The sequence below is a fragment of the Vipera ursinii genome (genome assembly GCF_947247035.1).
Source record: "Vipera ursinii genome assembly, chromosome: 13".
Classification (NCBI taxonomy): domain Eukaryota; kingdom Metazoa; phylum Chordata; class Lepidosauria; order Squamata; family Viperidae; genus Vipera; species Vipera ursinii.
Window position 1 is genome coordinate 16,247,522 of NC_139526.1, and position 16,406 is coordinate 16,263,927.

General features: G+C 47.9%; 1 protein-coding gene across 1 annotated transcript; it reads right to left on the minus strand.

The window, feature by feature from the left end:
- Nucleotides 1-1,880: 1,880 nt before the first annotated feature.
- NATD1 (N-acetyltransferase domain containing 1) lies at nt 1,881-15,098 on the minus strand. The gene is made up of 3 exons (XM_083373107.1): nt 14,239-15,098; nt 9,082-9,200; nt 1,881-4,362 (listed from the first exon to the last, which is right to left on the minus strand). The coding sequence occupies exons 1-3, from the start codon at nt 14,333-14,335 to the stop codon at nt 4,246-4,248; spliced, it is 333 nt and encodes a 110-aa protein (XP_083229233.1). The 5' UTR covers nt 14,336-15,098; the 3' UTR covers nt 1,881-4,245.
- Between the last annotated feature and the right edge of the window lie 1,308 nt (nt 15,099-16,406).

The following is a 16,406-nucleotide window of genomic DNA, read 5'->3' on the forward strand; positions in this document are numbered from 1 at the left end:
CAGGGGAGAGCACCCAACTTAGCGCGTAAATCTGGTCCCTTTAAGAAGCGTGGACTTCCAACTCCCAGAATTCTCCAGCCCAGCATTAGCTTGACCTAAGTTTGAAAAAAAAAATACTGTGCTAACTGAACTCGGCCCTTAATGGTTTGCAAACTGCCGTTGTAAGGTAGGGCGTTTTCTGCAAACGGACTTTGGGAGCCCCTTTAGTCATCTTGATTCGACACATTATGGCTTCGCACTGCCTGTGAATCTGTCCCAAGAATCAGCCTTTTCTGCTGCCGCTGGAAACCTCAGCTTGAAAAGTTGCTGTGTCTAGATCACAGGATTGAAACCCGCAGCTCCGGAGCTGCATGCGGCTCTTTCAACCGTCCCCTGCGGCTCCCAGTCCTCTGCCATCTGCAGTCCAAAAAAAAAAAAAGGTGGGACTAAAAAATTTCAACCAATCAATTCAAATATGCAGGGTAGGTGCCTATCTCGCCTTGGCTCCACTCTTCAGTCAAACCCTGTTCTGCACATGTGTGCATGTACGCGCATGTGCACACATTTTTTGCGGCTCCCAGTTTTTCCTTTTGTGAGGGAACCGGTTCCGAGTGGCTCTTTCACTGTTTCAGGTTGCTGACCCCTGGTCTAGATAGATAGATAATTGGTAGATGTTAGATAGACAGACAACAGAGAGATGAAGGATAGATGGACACATGGTAGATGGTAGATAAATGAGGGAGAGAGAGTCAGTCTTTTGGCGTGAGTCTCTGCAGGTTCCAATCCCACCAAAATCAGTGACCTTTAGTGACCAAACAGCTTAGCCACACATTTCCAAACTGTACTTCATGCAACGGGATCAGATTTTTATTCATAACACAACCCGAGAAGGAAAATGTTAAAAACACACATGTACATGCCAACCGGAAATGTCATTGTACGAAGTCCTGAGTTAGAAAGGCACATAGAATAAGGGTAAAAATAATCCCACCTTGGTGGAAAACACAGAGTCAGCCCCCCCCCCCTCCCGAAACTTCTAAGCTGGTGGCTTTTGAAGCTCTAGGTCAGGGGTCTTCAAACTTGGCCCTTTTATGACTTCTGGACTTCAAGTCCCAGAATTCCTCAGCCAGGCACACTGGCAGAGGACTTCTGGGAGTTGAAGTCCACAAGTCATAAAAGGGCCAAGTTTGAAGACCCCTGCTCTAGGTGGTTCATGAAGTTGTGCCCATCCTATAGTTCTTGAAGCGCTGTGTGCCCACCTAATGGACTTCCGATCCTCAATCTAACAATACAGAGGCGATTTATCCATGCTCTGTTCTTCCTCCGGCAGATCCCAGGAATATTTTTCGTTCTCAGATATCTGCTCAAGTTTCGTCTCCCCCAATTTGGCCTCTTCCAAGAGAAGTTGGGACTTCTAAGAATCTCTATCTAGCCAGCTCAACCAGAGCTGGACGGCTGCACCCAGACACTTACAACCCAGATACTTCCAATAGAGGAAAAAATGGGGCCTCTGGGCTTTGTGACTCCTTCAAGGACAAGGATCTGATGGCCCCTGCCCTCCCCTTGCTGACCCCGGAGACACTCGTCTCTCTGCAATGCAAAAGTTAAAAACTGCAGAAAAGTAAAGAGTGTGCTGGTGGTGGCAGCCCAAAGAACTTGTGTTTGTTTTTTCAAAAAAGGAAAAGCACCAGTGTTACTAACAATATCTCAGTAGGTTCACCAAAGTTTCGCTGGGGCACCACTGAAGGAAACTGGAGCATTTCTGAAATACTGCACTTATTTTAAGGCTGGAAGGATTCACTCTGACCTTTGCAAGCCACCTCTTCAGCCGAGAAAAGTATTCCCATCGGTATTTAGGATAAGTCATCTCTCTTCTCCTCCTCCTCCTCCTCCTCCTCCTCCTCCTCCTCCTCCTCCTCAGCATCCAGTACTTTTTTTTTAGATAAGGGGGGAACATCTTCAGAGACACGACTGAAGACAATGGGCTGCCGTGGCAGTTATTGAGCAGTAAGGAGGAGAAGCGTAAGTTTTCTAATTATACAACAAGCAGTTTTAACATAAGTCGCTTGCTGGGAAGGCAGAAGTCCATCAGATAAGGTGTGTGAATGCCTAAGAGTGCCGGTACCCCCACAAAACATCCGTTGGACTCTCACTGGCATCTTTTTAGGCCGGTTTCTCAGACTTGGCAAATTTAAGACCAGTGGACTTCAACTCCCAGAATTCCCCAGCCAGGAATTCTGGGAGTTGAAGTCCACCCATCTTAAAAGTTGCCAAGTCGGAGAAACCTTGCTTGATTAGAACCATCCATGAATCAAACCCACACAATACAATTGGCTGCCCTCAAAATATTGCCCTTTCGGTAATTATTACCTTATCTCATTTTCTCCATTTATTTCTGCTGAAATTCCCAAAGACAGATCTAAAAAACTGAGCGGAGCAAAAAAAAAAAAAAAGGGATAGGGACACTTGGACCCCTCCCCCCCCCCAAAAAAGGAATCCAAATTCCAGGTCTGCAGCAAAATTAACGCAGCCAAGTCCTTCCAGGTGCCGCCCTCCTATTAAAACAATTTTCCCTCGTATGAGTGCCCTCCGTACTGGCCCAGGGTGATGGAAACTGTAGTGCTAGACATCTGGAGGGTACCCCCGGCTAGGGACAATAGGACTAAATAACCCCCATTCAGGACAGGAAGGGGAGGGCAGGAAGAGAGCAGGAAACAGAAGGTAAATGACAGCTTCCTGCAAAACCTTGTTGCATTAGCTTGCAAGTAACTGCAATCTAAAGAGGTAACTTGGCCAGTGGTCTCATCCACGGATGTGGTTCTGTTTAAGCAGGGGCCTCGGCAAATTTTTAAGACCTGTGGAATTCTGGGAAGCCTTAAAGTGGCCGATGTTGGACCCCCTGAAGACTTGTGGACTTCGACTCCCTGAATTCCACCGGTCTTAAAACGTTGCCGAGGTTGGGCACCCCTGGTTTAAACAATCCTATCAGGGGCCCTCTCTATTTCCCCCCCCTGACCCATTCTTCCCAGTACCCCCAGCCATCCTCGCCAGAAGTAAAGGACTGAAGAAGTGTGGGGAGCTCAATCACAGGGAGAAAGCTAACATTTTCCCCCCACACACACACCGCCCCCCCACCGCAGAGTAGACCCATTTCGCTCCAGTCTCTTTTCTTGAACCACTTTTAGCCAATTCATCTTAAAGAAGACCTTCTAACGGCTTGTCCTGTTGCAGCCGTTGCACAAATCCCTGGCTATTAAGTTTCTACGATTCCACTTCGTTTACGCTGTCTGCATTATGGATCTGTTGCCCCCCACCACCACCAAAACAGTGGCTCGAGTAGAAAAAGACTCTATTTTAGTCCGGAGATGCCCACCGTTTGTCCAGGAGATACCCAACACTCTTCCCTTCCTTGTCTCCATCCTTCGTAGACTCTCGCTCTTCGTCGTCTTCTTCCATATAACAGGAAACATTTCCCCCCACCACCACCCGAGGAGGGGAGATTGAGAAGGCGGGGAGGTCCCACCAAAATATGATAAATAGCCAGGCCAGCCCATTCCTCAAAATGTCCCTAGAATCCATCTAAGCCTCTCCTTCACGCACACCGTCACACCCAAAAGAAACAACCCCGACACCTTGGCGAGCTCAGCTGAGCAGGTGCCCCAGGTAAAAAAGTCCGTCCTTCATTGCAGTCCATGCTTCGGCAACTGCCCCAGGGTGCTGAAAGCTCACAACAGGAGCCCAACCTTTATTCAACCTCTTGTTTTCAGCTCCAGCTTTAGCCTGGCCCTGGCCACCCAACGAATCTAGTTTTCAAAGATGCCCTGGGAGATCCAGACAGCTCGGTGTCTTGTCTTCTCCATGCTGCTCCAGGAGAACGGCGGCCAAGCGGACTTCCTTTAGCTCAACCCTCATTGCAAACCTGACCAACCCCCTCCCCACACACACACACCCCATGCCTTCTCCTGCCCCACAAGTTCACCCAACTGGCAGGAGGTTGGATTCTGTTCCCCCTGAGGGTTTCCAGCAGAACAGAAGGCGAATCAATGCGGACCGTAAAATCCTCAAGTCGGCCGAAATGTTCGGAGAGCGGCTGGGAAGCATGGCTGAGAAATCCCACCATCCGGGTTTTTTTTTCAAACGTAGGACCCCGCTGAGCATGGACAGAGGCAGGCGAGGAGTCCCCCATGACATCTTGGAGGCCAAGGCAAGTCCCTAGCTAGCCGGCCTGGCTGCCATCTTCAAACCAGGTTGTCCCGCTCTCCGGGGTTAAGACTGTAAACGTTCCAGATATTGAGGCAACGGGTTCTCCTTGACGTATTTCTGGATATACCAACATGTCAGGTGGGCTTTCAAATCTTCCTCCACCACAAAATCCAAGGCGGCCTGAAAACAAAGAAGACACACACACACACACACACACACACACACACACACACACACACACACACACAGAGTTAGCTTCTGACACGCAGGTAGTTTGCAATTTGCAACCACAATCGGGATTAGATTTTTGCAAAGCATGGTGGTGCTTAAATCAGGCCTGCCCGATTTTACGTCTTCTTTTGGCACGGAGGTTAAGCAAATCACTGCAGCTCTTAAGTCAATCGCATAGTCATTAAATGAATTGGGTGTCCTCCATTGACTCAGTGAAACAACTTACCCTCCAGAGGTTGTGGGTGCTCCAACGCCGGAGATTTTTAAGAATAACAGGATAACGGAGTCAGAAGGGACCTTAGAGGTCTCAAGCAGGAGGTGCTAGAGACTTCCAGACAAATGGCTGTCCATTTTTTTTCCTTAAAAACCTCCAGTGTTGGCATCCCCGCAACTTCTGGTGGCAAGCCGTTCCACTGGTTAACTGTTCTCACTGTCAGGAAGTTTCTCTTTAATTCTAGGTCGCTTCTCTCCTTGATTAGTTTCCACCCGTTGTTTCTTGTCCTGCCTTCAGGGGCTTTGGAAAATAGGCTGACCACCACCCCTTTCTTTGTGGCAGCCCCTCAAATGTTGGAACACTGTTATCGTGTCACCCCCTAGTCTTTCGTTTCACTAGAGTAGATATCCCCGGTTCCTGCGACCGGTCTTCATATCTCCTTCATGTAAGAAAAGACCGGACAACCATTTATCTAAAAAATGCTTGAAGGGGGGGGGGGTTGGACTAGAGGACCTCCAAGGCCCCTTTCAATTCTGTTATTCTGTTTAATCTGCCTGTTGGAAGCTGACTGGGAAGGTCGCAGGTGACAGTCTTGTGATGCCCCAAAGAAGAGGGAGTCAAGCTATTCTCCAAAGCGCCTGAAGGCAGGACAAGAAGCAACGGATGGAAACTCGTCAAGGAGAGAAGCAACCTAGAACTAAGGAGAAACTTCCTGACCGTGAGAACAATTAACCAGTGGAACAACTTGCCTCCAGAAGGTGTGAATGCTCCAACACTGGAAGTTTTTAAGAGGAGACTGGACAGCCATTTGTCTGAAATGGTATAGGGTTTCCTGCCTGAGCAGGGGGTTGGACTAGATGACCTTCAAGGTCCCTTCCAACTTTACTATTATTATTATTATTATTATTATTATTATTATTATTATTATTATTATTATTATTATTAAATGGAGGAGAGGCATCAGCACAACTGAACATGGAGATGCTAAAGGTAGGTATCAAGGACCAGAACCATCATGGATACAAAGTAGAACTTTAGACCCAGAAGCCCAATATTTTCCAGCAGTTTTGGCTCCTGCGAGTCAGGAAGTGTAGGCGTGGACTCCAGCTTATGAGTCGTCATAAATAATCCACCCACGTTGGGAAAAAAGGTGAGGCTGGTCGTTGCCCAATCTTCTCCTGGGCCACAACAAGCGTTAGCCAAACCCAAGCAAAAGTCATCCCAGGTCACGGTTTCCATCTCTTGCAGGAGCTCCAAGTTCAGAAGGACCTTGGATGACGGGCTTCCTCTTCTAGTTCCAGTGCCACCTATCTAGAATCCAAGATGGAGCCAGGTAGGCAGTTCTCGACTTGTAACCGCTCATTTACTGACCGTTCAAAGTTACATCAGCCCTGGGAAACAGGACTTCGAACCCTTTTTTTTTTTCACACGACCGTTGCAGCATCCCCGGGGGGGTCACGAGATCAAAATTCAGAGGCTCGGCAACTGCCTCGTATTTATGACGGTTGCCGCGTTCCCCCCGGGGTCACGTGATCCCCTTTTGCGACCTTCTGACAAGCAAAGTCAGTGGGGGAAGCCAGATTCTCTTAACAACCGTGTGGCTAACTTAAGCCCCGCAGCGATTCTCTTAACAACGGTGGTGAGAAAGGTCGTAAAACGGGGCAAAACTCAGCGACTCGTTTCACTTAACAACAGAAACGTTGGGCTCAACTGGGGTTCATAAGTTGAGGACTGCCTGGAGTCCCACCATCCTGCTGAGATCCCCACCTCACCCATCTCTAACGTGTTCGATTCACATCTCCTGTTGGGTTGGAGGTGGGACGGCTGGGATCAACCACAAAGGGAGCGTGCCAAACCCAACGCCCTCGGTGGTTTTCGTGTACATATTTAACAAAAGAACGTGGGAGGTTGGAGACAACGGCTTAGGACTCCTTAAACAAAACAACCAAGGCAAGAAATGGAGTCCCTGGTTCAGCTCTCTAAAATCTAGCCGCAGCATCAAGCAGGAGGGGATCTAAAAGTGCGTTTATTTTTTTTCCTTCCTTCCTTCCTTCGTTCCCCCAAATTGGTTTCTTTTTCAGCTGGGGGAATCAGAATAGAGCTGCAAGGGACCTTGGAGGTCTTCTAGTCCAGCCCCCCGCTCAAGCAGGAGACCCTATAAAGGTTCCCCCGCATATGCGTGCTAGTCGTTTCCGACTCTAGGGGCTGGTGCTCATCTCCGCTTCAAAGCCAAAGAGCCAGCGCTTGTTCGAGGACATCTCTGTGGTCATGTGTGCCAAAGGCGCACGGAACGCCGTTACCTTCCCACCGTAGTGGTCCCTATTTTTCTACTTGCATTTTTACATCCTTTCGAACTGCTAGGTTGGCAGAAGCTGGGACGAGTAACAGGCGCTCACTCTGCTACGCGGCACTCGGGATTCGACCTGCCAAACTGCCGACCTTCTGATCGACAAGCTCAGCGTCCTAACCCACTGAGCCACCGCATCCCTTTTAGGAGACCTTATATAATTTGGGAAAAGTGGCTGTCCGGTCTCTTCGTAAAAAACCTCCACGATTTCTGGTGGCAAGCTGTTCCACTGGTTAATTGTCCTCACTGTTAGGGATTTCTCCTTCATTCCAGATTGCTTCTCTCCTTGATGATTTTCAATCCATTCTTTCTTTCTTGCCTTCTGGCCCTTTGGAAAATAAACGGACCCCCTCCTCTTTGTGGCAGCCCCTCAAATACTGGAATACTGCTATCATGTCCCCCACCCCCAGACCTTCTTTTCTCTAGATTAGCCATACCCAAAGAACTGAAACCTACTAGCCAGGTTTCCCTCTTGGCATTAGAAACCCTGCTTTTTATGTAGACAAAGGAAGCCACACGAAGGGGAAGGAATGAAGAACAGAGCAGACTGGAGGAGAGAAAGAAAAATGATACGCAGAGAGGCCGCAGGATCCTAGCAAAAACCATAACGGGCCTCTCTTAAAAGATCAGAATTTGCAAGCCAAAGCTGCTTATCCATAAATTGCAGGTTGCAAAGCAAGTTCAATCCGTCCCTTTTGAGTCCCCAGCTATAATCAGCTCTGCACCAGTTTCTCCATGCTCATTAGCTAATTTAATGAACAAAGGCCAGAGGATAATAAAAGAAATAAGCAGCAAAAGCCCAACGAGGAGATTTTGATGGGACTGGCTGAAACGCTCTCCGACAACTGGTGCATGGAAATTAAACAGAGATATTTTTTTCCCTCTCTCTCTCTCTCTCTTTTTTTTGGGGGGGGGGGAGGAGGAGGGGTTTCACCACAAATTCAGCCCTCCCTGCTCCAAATGTGTGCGGGACCTTTACTTCTACTCTCTCTCTCTCTCTCTCTCTCTCTCTCTCTCTCTCTCTCTCTCTCTCTCTCTCGGGCCTGGAGAAGCCAAGATGCCTGGCCAAAGGCTGAACATTTCAGTGGAATTTACGATTTTTTAAAAACAATTAAGAAAGACGGTTATAGCTAGAAAATCAGATTTGCATCGTGGTGGTTTCAATACACCAAGAGAACATTCTTTTCTATCTGCAGTTTTTAGACAGCCAGAAAGCTTGGCTGAGACAGCGTTAATGTGAACCATGGGTCATAAATATTTACTGGGCGAATTTTCCTTCAGCTGGTGACAATAAAGTGGATTTTTTTTTTAATGGAGGGGAAAAACCTTCCATTTTCGAAATGTCTTTGGAAGGGAACATGTTTAACGGATGCCAAGTTTAATCTCTTTCCTGACTGCCAGTGTACTTTTATAGCAATTAATACTCTGGATCTAACAAGAAAAGTGTCAAAAATACATGCAATGAAATGTATTTCCCCCCCTCCCCAAGATATAAAGGTGAAGGTAAAGGTAAAGGTTCCCCCGCACATGCGTGCTAGTCGTTTCCGACTCTAGGGGCCAGTGCTCATCTCCGTTTCAAAGCCGAAGAGCCAGCGCTTGTCCGACGACGTCTCCGTGGTCATGTGGCCGGCATGACTAGACGCCAAAGGCGCACGGAATGCTGTTACCTTCCCACCATAGTGGTCCCTGTTTTTCTACTTGCATTTTTACGTGCTTTCAAACTGCTAGGTGGGCAGAAGCTGGGACAAGTAACAGGTGCTCACTCTGCTACGCGGCACTCGGGATTCGACCCGCCAAACTGCCGACCTTCTGATCGACAAGCTCAGCGTCCTAACCCACTGAGCCACCGCGTCCCTTCACCCCAAGATATAGGAAGAGTTAATCTACCGAAGTACAAACAGAAAAAAAAACAAAAACAAAAACAAACTGCTGGTACTCTTAAAAACTGGCCAAAATATTCTCCTACAAAACTTTTACATTCTCTGGACAGTAGGTGAATCTTTGCGAGAGTACTCGGAACAAGACAACTTAGAATACGTGGGAAAGCGGAAAAGCCATTGAAGGCCCCGAGCATCCCTGTTGGGAAGGGCAACCAGCTGATCCATACCTTGGCCAAATGTTTTGCGATTCCTCTGCCCCTGTAGGTGTCTGGGACTTCAGTGTGCTGAAGATCTACAACCCTCTTTCCTACGTATTCATACAACAGGACCGCTTTATCATGGCAGCCTGCAAGTGGAAAGACAAACCATGTCACACACGAAGACACCCAGACCTGGAAATTTTAAAATAGGAGTACGAAACATTAGTAGCACGCAACCTCCCTCAGCTCACATTTGGACTGCCACTCCATCATCCATAGCCAACTGTATTCACACAGTGTGGGCTGACGACCCGTTCTTGAGGACCCGGATTGTTGGGGGCAATTAAGCTGACTTTGTAATAATGCCGCTTGGGGTGTGTGTGAAAGCCCTAATAAGCAGGCATATACATAGAATGAAGGCTACTGCTAAGCTTGTAAGCCGCCCTGAGTCTTCGGAGAAGGGCGGGATATAAATGGAATTAAAATAAAAAATAAAATAAAATAAAGCGACATTGCCCTTCGTTCGGTTATAAAAATCTATCCAACATGTCCCCTTCTGGAGAAATTAAAAACAAGTTGGAATCGACGCTCAGTTGCGCCCTATCAAAGAGTCATAAACCACTATTTTCAGGGGGCAAACCTGTAAATGAATTGTTGTAAGCTGAGGACTTCAGACTTGTAAACGCATTGTTATAAACCGAGGATTATCTGTAATTCCACCACTAAATGGTTCCGTTGCTGTGAAGATATTACGACGAGGGTTTCCCCCCCCCCCTTTCTTAAATTTAAACAAAAGTCATGGAGGCTTCGGAAAGCGCAGCTTGTTAAAAGGCAAACACGGTCGACACAAATTAGAGTTGAACACTTTGTGCCCCTAGGTTTCATGCGCTGCACCCAGGACAGATGTTTATCTCTGCTCTGTTGAATAAGATAACATCTGTTTGACACCACGTGCCCGACAGTCGAAAGCAAACAGATCTAAGTGTGGTTCGGAGGCCGAGTCAAGCCAGATTTGGCTAATGGAACGAACTACGATCTGAAGCTCGTTTGAACCTTGAGGGAAATTCAACTTTTTTCCCCCCCTCAAGTTTCATGCAGTTGTTCCCTCTAAAAACAAAGAACAATTTTTCAGATTTGTCCTCACGGCCACATTGGGTGATGCATTCCGGTGGTTTATTGCAGCATTTTACATGTATGCAAACAATTCCTATTAAGGGAAACATCTATTTTGCAAGACGGAGTAATGTTTGGATATGCCACCCCTAGCCAGAATATTTATTTGAGGCAAACTGTTCTGCCAGGTTCACTCCAGTCTTCCAAGTTTCCCAAATAATGCTAAGCCAAAAACAAAGGCTGCTTAATGATGGCTCAACACCTACCCTGAATCCATCTGGTGCACAGTTCATTTAGTAAATCACAACTTGTGTGGAACAGTCTTTATCGGTGTTTCTCAAGCTTAGTAGCTTAGTAAGACGTGCAGAGTTCAATTCCCAAAGTATCCCTTGACTTCAAATTGTTGTGTTGCTTTGTGGCTCAGCGCGATATGTGCAACAAGGACCCTGGGTCAATTGAGAAACTAGGTTCCTTTAACCATGGCTAAGTGCGTGGTGGGTCACCTTGAAAGAGGGGGAAAGCTGCACCACAGATTCTCACAGGATGGATGTCGGCAGATTCTCACAGGATGGATGTCGGACGTCTATGTGACGTTCTGAAATATGAGTTTGACAGTCTTCCGTTCCAGTATTTCTCAAGGCAACTGAGTGGACTTCAATTCCCAGAATTCCCCAGCTAGCATGGCTGGGAATTCCAGGAGTTGAAGGCCACCCAGCATAAAAAAACCCCAAGATTGAGAAACATTGGACTATCTCATGCTGCCTCACTTTTTTTCAAAGAAATCTCAGATCCTGTCATTCTTTGTGCAACCTACTTTAGAAGCAGCAACGCTTCCAGAGTTACCCCATGGTGGTCCAGATTTTTACTGGGAAAACCAGTATCCAAACCAGCAGCATCCATACAGGCCCCCAAAGGTCAAGATGGCTCGATTAAAGCTCAGCCTCCGATTCTATCAGACCCTCACAGACAACTTGACTTAGAACATAGAATAAGAGAGTTGGAAGGGACCTTGAAGATCATCTAATCATGGTCTAACCCCATGATCCTATACCAGGGGTAGGCAACCTTGGCTTTTATGACTCGTGGACTTCAACTCCCAGAATTCCTGAGCCAGCTGTGCTGGCTCAGGAATTCTGGGAGTTGAAGTCCACGAGTCATAAAAGAGCCAAGGTTGCCTACCCCTGTCCTATACCGTTTTAGATAAATGGTGGTCCCACCTGTTTTTGAAAGCCTCTAGTGATGGAGGGCCCATAGCTTCTGAAGGCAAGCTGTTCCCATTAGCCAATTGCTCTCACGGTTAGGAAATTTCTCCTTAGTTGCTCCTCTCCTTGGTTAGTTTCCACCCATTGTTTCTCATCTTGTCTTTTGGTGCTTTGGGAGAGAGTTTGAACCCCCCCCTCCTCTTTGTAGGAGCCCCTCAAATATTAGAACACTGTTGTCATGTCTCCCTTACACAACGTGTAACCATGCCATACAGACACCCCAAGTTTGTCTGGATAACTTTGCTAAAAAAAAAAAACACCAGCCAATAAATGCTAGCATCTGTTTTTCCGTTTCTTCCCCCCCCCCCAAATGCTGTGGTTTTTCTATAAATATGGCTGAAAAGACGCTATCCGTACCCTTTTCACCATCTCTCTTCCCCAAGCCGAGAGAATTCAAGATGCCTTTACAAAATGCTTTTTGGCTGAAACAAAAGCTTTGGAGAGAAACAGACCCAGTGAATTTGATTTATAGCTCCGGCAGATTTCCTTCTCCATCCGTCACTATGAAACTATTTTAACCTTGTGCTATTTAAGGAAACTCGGCTCCTTTGGCTGTTCTCTTCCCAGATTCGTTCGCTATTTACTTTCACCCCTTGTCAAAAGGCAGATTATTCTCAGCAGTTCAAGACCTGCCTAAGACTAGAGAAAGGAAGGCCATTCTGCGTGCGTATTTCTGTTTGCAGCCCTTTAGCAGCCACCTCTCTCCTACAGGCTGTGTTAATGTTTGAGTTGTTTGTTCATTTTTAACGCAGCCTGCAATGTCAATAAAACAAGCGCAAACTTTAACAAACAAAACAACTTTTTAAAAAAAGCGCAGAACTGCGAGGGAAAAAAAAAAGAGTTTGAAAGAGACTAACTTCGCTCTTTCGCTCCTGCGTATAAAGTACATTAGCTCAAGCAACACACAATACCAGGGTTTAACTTAAACTTAAACTTAACAACAGTGTGATAAAGACCAGGGGACTGGTCTATTCAAAACCTTTAAGCCACAAAGCACACAACCTAGGTAGGACTAGGCCAGGGGTAGGCAACCTCGGCTCTTTTATGAGTCATGGACTTCAACTCCCAGAATTCCTGAGCCAGCTGGCTCAGGAATTCTGGGAGTTGAAGTCCATGACTCATAAAGAGAGCCGAGGTTGCCTACCCCTGGACTAGGTTGATGCATTTTGCTAAAGCCCCGTTTTCAAATTTCGACTTTAAGAAGGGTTGGACTTCAGCTCCCAGAATCCCTCAGCCAGCTGCTATCTGCCTGAACTATAGAAATCAAGTTGATTGGGTTGCTTTCTCTCCAGTGCTTGGCCTGGGGGATTCTGGGAGTTGAAGTCCCCCACCCACCCACCCCAACTTAAAAGTTTCCAATGCTAGCGGAAGAGGAGGCTAGCAGACCTTGCACCAAGCCAGCAATGCCGGCTTCCCAAAACTGCCAAACTCAGCCCAAACCAGTGGAACCCACTCGAGCCAGTGGGTGCCTTCTCTTGAGCCATCAAACCCGGAGGAGACTCAAGTTCAGCGGTTACCCCGGAGTAGAAACAACGCCTCACCAACCCCACCCCAGAAATTCAGGTGGTCTCAAAGTGGAGCGTCCCAGGCTGCTGGAGAGGAGTTTTCCAGATCCATTTCCACCCGGGGTTTAAAAATAGCAACCGCAGAGGAGGAGGAGGAGGAGGAGGAGAAGCCAGGCTCTTTTCCTAAGCGAGCGAGTAGCGCCAGAGGAGGGCGAGCCCGGGGGCGCCCGGTTGCAAAGCGACAGCCGCCCGAATCAAAGCTTCCTATCCTTCTTCCTTGTTGCGACCCCCTCCCCCACCCCTCCGCGTCCCTTTTCCGCGGAAACTCCGGGTTTTCGGGGGGCGGGGGAAATTGGGGAGCTAAGCGGCCACCCTTGCTCGGCTGGGCAGCCCCCCCACCCCACCCCCGCTTGGCTTAATCCAGCCCCCCCCCTTTCCCTCCCCTCCCACCCCCCTCCAAACCGGCAGGGCATGCAATTCCCGGCTGGAACGCGATCGAAGCTGCTTTGCCGCGTTCCGACGACCGCTGCCAGGTCAGCGGAGGCTTTCCTCTGCCAAGTGGCGAACAAAAGATGCGCCCCCCCCCTCGCCGCCGCCGCCTGCAGACCCAGAAAGGCAGGGAGCCTGGGCATGGGAGGGAGGGGGAATAGATAGATAGATAGATAGATAGATAGATAGATAGATAGATAGATAGATAGATAGATAGATAGATAGATAGATAGATAGATAGATAGATAGATAGACAGACACACAAACAAACAAGACATAGATAGATAGATAGATAGATAGATAGATAGATAGATAGATAGATAATAGAGACAAGACAGACAGATAGATAGATAGATAGATAGATAGATAGATAGAGACAAGACAGACAGATAGACAGATAGATAGATGATAGATAGAGACAAGACAGATAGATAGATAGATAGATAGATAGATAGATAGATAGATAGATAGATAGACAGACAGACACACAAACAAACAAACAAGACATAGATAGATAGATAGATAGATAGATAGATAGATGATAGATAGATAGATAGATAGATAGATAGATAGATAGAGACAAGATAGACAGACAAACAAGACATAGACAAGATAGATAGATAGATACAGACAAGACAGATAGTTAGACAAACAAGACATAGACAAGATAGATAGAAAGAAAGAAAGAAAGAAAGAAAGAAAGAAAGAAAGAAAGAAAGAAAGAAAGAAAGAAAGAAAGAAAGAAGCGGGGGTCCTCCAACCTTGGCTTCCCTTCCCCCCCCTCCCCTCCCCTCCCCGGGCCGCGCTCTGCTTACCGTTCAGGCGGACGGTGAACTGCCTCCGCTTGCGATCGTGCTCCACCTGGATGGGGAAGCCGGGCTCCAGCAGGTTGAGCGGGGCCGCCTGCGCCATGGACGGGCCCTGCCTGCTTGCCTGCCTGCCTGCCTGCCTGCCTGGGCCGCTCCTGCGCCTTTGTCCGCGCGTGGTGTGGAAGGGCCGGGAGGCGGGGGGCCGGTGTGTGTGTGTGTGTGTGTGTGTGTGTGTGTGTGTGTGTGAGAGAGAGAGAGAGAGAGAGAGAGAGAGAGAGCGTGGGATGGGGGATTCCCTCCCCCAATGCTAAGGCTGATCAATAAATCCTACGGGGGGGTCCCGGGGGGAGGCAATCCTTGCATTCCTCCGGCCAGGAAACTTCGCAATGGGGAAAGGCTGCGTGGGAGGGGGGGGCGGGAGAGAGGCAAGAGTGGGAGGGGGGGGGTAAGAAAGAAAAAAAAAACCGCCCACCACCCACTCCGTCCGCGGAGCCGAAGCCAGGGCTCAGAAGCCAGGGCTAAAAAGCGCAGGAAATCAGCTGTGAGGTCACGTGGCCGGCGGGCGGCCAATGGGCGGCCCGGCGCTTTTGTTTGGATACATTCCGTTCGACTCTTAAAGGAGCCGCGCTCGCTTTTTTTTCTTTTTTCTTTTTTGCTTCCCCCCCCCCACGCCTCCTCCGGGCGGCTTTTCGCCTCGGGCTCGGACTCGCGGACTTCAACTCCCAGAATTCCTGAGTCAGAGCATAAACATTCCATTTATGAAGATGATAGAAATGGATTCTGACAGTCCGCTCTCCTTGGAAAAAAGATGTGTCCATCTGTAGGGGAAGAAAAGAAAAGAGAAGAAAAAAAAACATATGTAAATGTTAACTCGGTTTGTTCGGATATTCTGTATGACATCTCTTAAGCAGCTTCGGTGCTTTAACGTGGTGTTTGCTGACCCATTCATTTTCTGAGGAGGGGAGGTGTTTCCAAGCCACTAAATATTGGGGGTCCATTTCGATGCCCTCTGGAGATATGCGCTATCCCAGGTAGTCGATTTTTTCCTGATGGAATTCACACTTTGATAATTTAGCATATAAGTGGGCAGCTCGCAACTTCTTCAGGACTGCTCTGACTAGTTTGATATGTTCCTCTTTGGTTTCTGTGAAGATAAGGACGTCATCGAGGTAAACCAGGACCCCCTTATATAGGTGCTCTCTCAGCACATCATTAATTGCATAAAGACTGCGGGGGGGCCCCTTGCAGTCCAAATGGCAATACTTTGAATTGATAGCACCCCATTGGGCAGTTGAATGCTGACTCAGGAATTCTGGGAGTTGAAGTCCAGGAGTCATAAAAGAGCCGAGGTTGCCTACCCCTGGTTCTAGGTGAAGAAGGGGGAGCACGAGGGGGAGGGAGGGAGGGAGGGGGACGACTGGGGGCTTGAAAAGGTGGGGAGCGTTTCCTGCAGGGTAAGAGGGCTGTGGGGGGAGGGGGCGTCTAGACCTTTTTTTAACTTTTGAATGGTGTTTCGTTTATTATATATGTCGGTGTCTTCTCTGGGTAGGGAGCGCCTTGCATGGTTTTCAGGCGTTGCACTGATGGTGTTACCTAGTTTGGTAATAAAAGGTCTTGCAAGAAAAGCGTCCATCTCACAGGGCCCCAAAGACCCCCACAGTCCTCCTCCTCCTCCTCCTCCTCCCCACAAACCCCTTTTAGCATGGATGATGTTACCTAGTTTGGTAATAAAAGGTCTTGCAAGAAAACCACCAAGCTCAGAGGGCACCGAGGACCCCACGGTTTTGTTTTATTTTTATTTTTCATGGTTTTATTTAAATGGTCTCGATTTTCCTGGGCATGTTCCTCCCAAAGTCATATAGGTGAAATAGGTGGCTGCGTACTTTGTGGGTTTTTTTATTATTATAAAAGGAAGTTTCTCCTTAGTTCCAGGTTGCTTCTCTCCTTGGTTAGTTTCCATCCGTTGCTTCTTCTCCTGCCTTCAGGGGCTTTGGAGAATAGGCTGACCCCTTTCCTTTGTGTCAACCCCTCAAATATTGGAAGACTGCTAACTGCTACTCAAGACTTCATTTATATTCTCTCTCTCTCTCTCTCTCTCTCTGTGTGTGTGTGTGTGTGTGTGTGTGTGTGTGTGCGCGCTTGCGCTTCTGGATCTCCAGTGGGGAACTATGCAA